At 46.9% G+C, this 6,005-nt stretch overlaps 1 protein-coding gene across 1 annotated transcript in view; it reads right to left on the minus strand.

Moving 5' to 3' along the window:
* The window catches only part of OGFOD3 (2-oxoglutarate and iron dependent oxygenase domain containing 3), a 133,241-nt gene that overhangs the window by 53,673 nt on the left and 73,563 nt on the right, over positions 1 to 6,005 (minus strand). Inside the window, exon 7 of the mRNA XM_077458559.1 lies at positions 5,667 to 5,820. Coding sequence (XP_077314685.1) covers positions 5,667 to 5,820 — 154 coding nt within the window. The remainder of the gene's footprint in view (positions 1 to 5,666; positions 5,821 to 6,005) is intronic.

Below are 6,005 nucleotides of genomic sequence, written 5' to 3' on the forward strand. Positions count from 1 at the left end.
GCTCCCGCTTATATCACCCCTGTGTCCTCCACCATGTGCTCCCGCTTATATCACCCCTGTGTGCTCCCGCTTATATCACCCCTGTGTGCTCCCGCTTATATCACCCCTGTGTCCTCCACCATGTGCTCCCGCTTATATCACCCCTGTGTGCTCCACCGTGTGCTCCCGCTAATATCACCCCTGTGTGCTCCTGCTTATATCACCCCTGTGTCCTCCACCATGTGCTCCCGCTTATATCACCCCTGTGTGCTCCACCGTGTGCTCCCGCTTATATCACCCCTGTGTGCTCCACCGTGTGCTCCCGCTTATATCACCCCATGTGCTCCCGCTTATATCACCCCTGTGTCCTCCACCATGTGCTCCCGCTTATATCACCCCTGTGTGCTCCCGCTTATATCACCCCTGTGTGCTCCCGCTTATATCACCCCTGTGTGCTCCCTCTTATATCACCCCTGTGTGCTCCCGCTTATATCACCCCTGTGTGCTCCCTCTTATATCACCCTGTGTGCTCCCTCTTATATCACCCCTGTGTGCTCCCTCTTATATCACCCCTGTGTGCTCCCTCTTATATCACCCTGTGTGCTCCCTCTTATATCACCCCTGTGTGCTCCCTCTTATATCACCCCTGTGTGCTCCCTCTTATATCACCCCTGTGTGCTCCCTCTTATATCACCCTGTGTGCTCCCTCTTATATCACCCCTGTGTGCTCCCTCTTATATCACCCCTGTGTGCTCCCTCTTATATCACCCCTGTGTGCTCCCTCTTATATCACCCCTGTGTGCTCCCTCTTATATCACCCCTGTGTGCTCCCTCTTATATCACCCCTGTGTGCTCCACCATGTGCTCCCGCTTATATCACCCTGTGTGCTCCACCATGTGCTCCCGCTTATATCACCCGGACTGACAGAACATGCTTACAGCTTTATAGGGAAACCACGACAACTGACGCGCTGCATTGGATTGATCATCGGCTTTTCTTGTGACGCCTCTCCTAAAATAAAATGTAACCTATACTAGATATTCCAAAGATTTCAGAGATAGAAGTTTTATAGAACGCCTGCTGACCGCCTCGCGTAGAGTGCGGCCCTCCTCTGCCGGATACGTGATCTAGTACGTGTTCCGGCACTTCCAGGTAGGGTTCAGTGCTGGGACCCTTACTTTTTAATATCCTTATAAATAATATGGGGTCTGAGATTCAAAGTAATTTCAGTCTTTGCAGATGACACTGAGCTATGGAGTGGAATAACATCCTTACAAGCCGACCTCAATGCTCTAATTGGACAACTATGCGGCAAATGAGGTTTAATGTTGATAAATGTAAAGTTATGGACTTGGGGGCTAAGAGTATGCATCATACATACTAGGGGGGGTACAACTGTGGGAATCCATAGTGGAGAAGGATCTGGGGGAACCAATAGTGGAGAAGGATCTGGGGGAACCAATGGTGGAGAAGGTTCTGGGGGAACCAATGGTTGAGAAGGATCTGGGGGAACCAATGGGGGAACCAATGGTGGAGAAGGATCTGGGGGAACCAATGGGGGAACCAATGGTGGAGAAGGATCTGGGGGAACCAATGGTGGAGAAGGATCTGGGGGAACCAATGGTGGAGAAGGATCTGGGGGATCCATAGTGGAGAAGGATCTGGGGGATCCATAGTGGAGAAGGATCTGGGGGATCCATAGTGGAGAAGGATCTGGGGGATCCATAGTGGAGAAGGATCTGGGGGATCCACTGTGGAGAAGGATCTGGGGGATCTACTGTGGAGAAGGATCTGGGGGATCCACTGTGGAGAAGGATCTGGGGATCCACAGTGAAGAAGGATCTGGGGATCCACAGTGAAGAAGGATCTGGGGATCCACAGTGGAGAAGGATCTGGGGATCCACAGTGGAAAAGGATCTGGGGGATCCACAGTGGAGGAGGATCTGGGGGATCCACAGTGGAGAAGGATCTGGGGGATCCACAGTGGAGAAGGATCTGCGGGATCCACAGTGGAGAAGGATCTGGGGGATCCACAGTGGAGAAGGATCTGGGGGATCCACAGTGGAGAAGGATCTGCAGGATCCACAGTGGAGAAGGATCTGCGGGATCCATAATGGAGAAGGATCTGGGGGGATCCATGGTGGAGAAGGATCTGGGGGGATCTATAGTGGAGAAGGATCTGGGGGGATCTATAGTGGAGAAGGATCTGGGGGGATCTATAGTGGAGAAGGATCTGGGGGTGATCTATAGTGGAGAAGGATCTGGGGGGATCTATAGTGGAGAAGGATCGGGGGGATCTATAGTGGAGAAGGATCTGGGGGAATCCTTAGTGGAGAAGGATCTGGGGGAATCTATAGTGGAGAAGGATCTGGGGGGATCTATAGTGGAGAAGGATCTGGGGGGATCTATAGTGGAGAAGGATCTGGGGGATCTATAGTGGAGAAGGATCTGGGGGATCTATAGTGGGGAAGGATCTGGGGGGATATATAGTGGAGAAGGATCTGGGGGGATCTATAGTGGAGAAGGCTCTGGGGGAATCCTTAGTGGAGAAGGATCTGGGGGGATCTATAGTGGAGAAGGATCTGGGGGGATCTATAGTGGAGAAGGATCTGGGGGGATCCGTAGTGGAGCAGGATCTGGGGGAATAAGTCGCTAATCGCTGCCATTACTAGTATAAAAGAAAAAAATTGCAGTATATAATACCACAGCTTGTAGACGATATCGCTGTCAAGCAACCCAATCAATATACGCTTATTGGGATTTTTTTCAATCAAAATTTTGTAGCAGAATACATATTGACCTAAATTTATGAAGAAATGTAGTAAAAACATTTTGTATTGCAAATGTTTAATAGCAGAAAGTACAAAATATTGTTTTTTTACTTTTCAAAATTGTCGCTCTTTTTTTGTTTAAAGCGCAAAAAAAAGGCAGAGGTGATCAAATACCACCAAGAGAAAGCTCAATTTGTGGGGGAAAAAAACGAGATAAATTTTATTTGGGTGCAGCGCTGCAGGACCGCACAATTGTCAGTTGAAGTAATGCAGTGTCGTATCACAAAAAATGGCCTGGTCATGAAGGAGGGGGTTAAATCTTCCGGAGGGTGAGTGGTTAAAGTTTCCCTGGTTTGGCACTCTATGTTATCTTTCTGTTCCTTAATACAGTAGAATAGTCGGCACCATGCAGCTAGGAATAGATGGAATATTACAGGTCAAGCATCATCTCGGTCGGTCCATCACCTCTGCACTATCCCAACCAGCATCAGTCAACAGTTTAACCTTTTTGTGTCTGTAGGTCCTCCGGGTACATCCCTCAGTGTCAATAGGGATTAACAGCCTGGTGCTGTCTAGTAGGCTACTATGGCACATGGAGCAGGGCGAGGAAGTCACCTCTGCCCTCTATTACCTTCTGTATCTCAGGAGGGCCCCTGTAGAGGAATTTCAATTAATCCCCCCCACCCCCAACTCCAGAAGAACTGAGCCAGCCAGGAGGTTGATGGAACAAGGATTGCGGTAAAAGGGCAGAAACCGCTAGTCTGGCAGGATTTACACCCTCCTGCTATCTGCTGACCGAGAAGTCAGGATCCGTCCAACAGCATTTCTCCACTGTCTGTAACTTGCATACAGAAGGAACTCAGCCCCATATACATATACACAGTATAATACTATGTACATGGGAGGAGTCTGTGATACTTATGTACATGGGAGGAGCCTGCGATACTTATGTACATGGGAGGAGCCTGCGATACTTATGTACATGGGAGGAGCCTGCGATACTTATGTACATGGGAGGAGCCTGCGATACTTATGTACATGGGAGGAGCCTGCGATACTTATGTACATGGGAGGAGCCTGTGATACTTATGTACATGGGAGGAGCCTGCGATACTTATGTACATGGGAGGAGTCTGCGATACTTATGTACATGGGAGGAGCCTGCGATACTTATGTACATGGGAGGAGCCTGCGATACTTATGTACATGGGAGGAGCCTGCGATACTTATGTACATGGGAGGAGCCTGCGATACTTATGTACATGGGAGGAGCCTGCGATACTTATGTACATGGGAGGAGCCTGCGATACTTATGTACATGGGAGGAGCCTGTGATACTTATGTACATGGGAGGAGCCTGTGATACTTATGTACATGGGAGGAGCCTGTGATACTTATGTACATGGGAGGAGCCTGTGATACTTATGTACATGGGAGGAGCCTGTGACACTTGTGTACATGGGAGGAGCCTGTGATACTTATGTACATGGGAGGAGCCTGTGATACTTATGTACATGGGAGGAGCCTGTGATACTTATGTACATGGAGGAGCCTGTGATACTTATGTACATGGGAGGAGCCTGTGATACTTATGTACATGGGAGGAGCCTGTGATACTTATGTACATGGGAGGAATCTGTGATACTTATGTACATGGGAGGAGCCTGTGACACTTGTGTACATGGGAGGAGCCTGTGATACTTCTGTACATGGGAGGAGCTTGTGATACTTCTGTACATGGGAGGAGCCTGTGATACTTATATACATGGGATTGTTTCCCTTTTTTATTCTTAATACATTTGCAAAGCTTTCATTATGGGGTGTTTTTGAGGAAAATAATGAATTTAATCCATTTTGGAATAAGGTTGTAACATAACAAAATGTGGAAAAAGTGAAGCGCTGTGAATACTTTCCAGATGCACTAACTATATATATAAAAATTAGTATAGGCTCACTTTAATCAGTGCAGCTGCATGTCATTAGTTAGGTCCGTTTAGTAGCTTCACCTGCTGCAGGTTTGATTGCATCTCTGCTTTCCAAATAACTGTAGATCCATCTGGAATATAGGTGTGGAGCAATGCAAAGGGCAGCATAAATATTTTCCATTTGGATTTACACAGGAGGCCTGGTGCTAGAATTACTGCCCACGATTTGATGTTCGCAGTGATACCTCACATGTGTGGGGTGATCCGTGTTTGGGCACGTGTGAGACCAACATGTGTGTTTGCCTTTGCAGGGGGGGGGGGGTGCACTGGGACGCTTTACAAATGGTTTTTTCCTTATTTATTTTATATTTTTTACTCTGTCACTTTAATTATTTATTTTTTTGGATCACTCTTTTATTGTTATCACAGGGAATATAAATATCCCTTGTGATAGCAATAGGCAATGACCGGTACTGTTTTTTGAGAGATCTGGGGGTCTATTAGCTGCTACAATGCTTTTACAAGAAAGTCGACTGTCGGCTAAAAAAAACAAACAAACAAAAAAAACAACAATACCGGGATGATGACTGCAGCTGTCATCTTGGTGAACCACTCAAAGTCCAGCAACATACTGGTACATTGCTGGGGCTGAAGTGTATAGATTACATTTTAAGGGGGGGGGGGGGGGGAGCTTGATGCTCCCTGTTCATCGACTGCTTGCAGACACTGGAAATAAATATTTCTCTGCACCGATGGGGTTGTTTGGAAGGGGTCGTTCGGCCCAGCTCCCTCTAAGAGGTCCTAAATACATAGGATAAACGACTTCCTACTATCCAGAATCCTTCTCAGAAGCAGAAAATGTTCAGTTTTGCTGAGTGTGCCTGAAAACACATTCCGCCCTCTATACTCTTGCCGAATAGCTGAAAAAGGCTTATAGGGTCTTACAAGGCAATGTGCAAGTGGACTGAACGAGGCAGGTAAGTGTCTTACCTTATCAATATGGGGGTGCCAGTATTCATCGTGTGCGGTTTTAGCTTCCGAGCTATTCATTCTGGAGAAGAAGGTGGGTTTGGTGAGGTGCAGAGACTGGGCATCGAGATCGAACGTCCTCGCAATTTCTTTCTGAATCCTCAGCCTCACGTCACTGCAGCCATTTAAAAAATAAATAAAAAAAATAATATAAAAGTTTTTTCTGATCTACAAGGACCTAATTGACATCTAATCTATGCCTTTTAACACCAGCATTTTTTTTTTCATTATTAGTTTTATTATTAGTACAAAACATGGTGAACATATCAAGAGAAAATTATATAAGGCACAATTGGTACA

The sequence above is a fragment of the Lithobates pipiens genome, unplaced genomic scaffold (genome assembly GCF_037356315.1).
Source record: "Lithobates pipiens isolate NorthernLeopardFrog02 unplaced genomic scaffold, aLitPip1_a1.2 Scaffold_28, whole genome shotgun sequence".
NCBI lineage: Eukaryota > Metazoa > Chordata > Amphibia > Anura > Ranidae > Lithobates > Lithobates pipiens.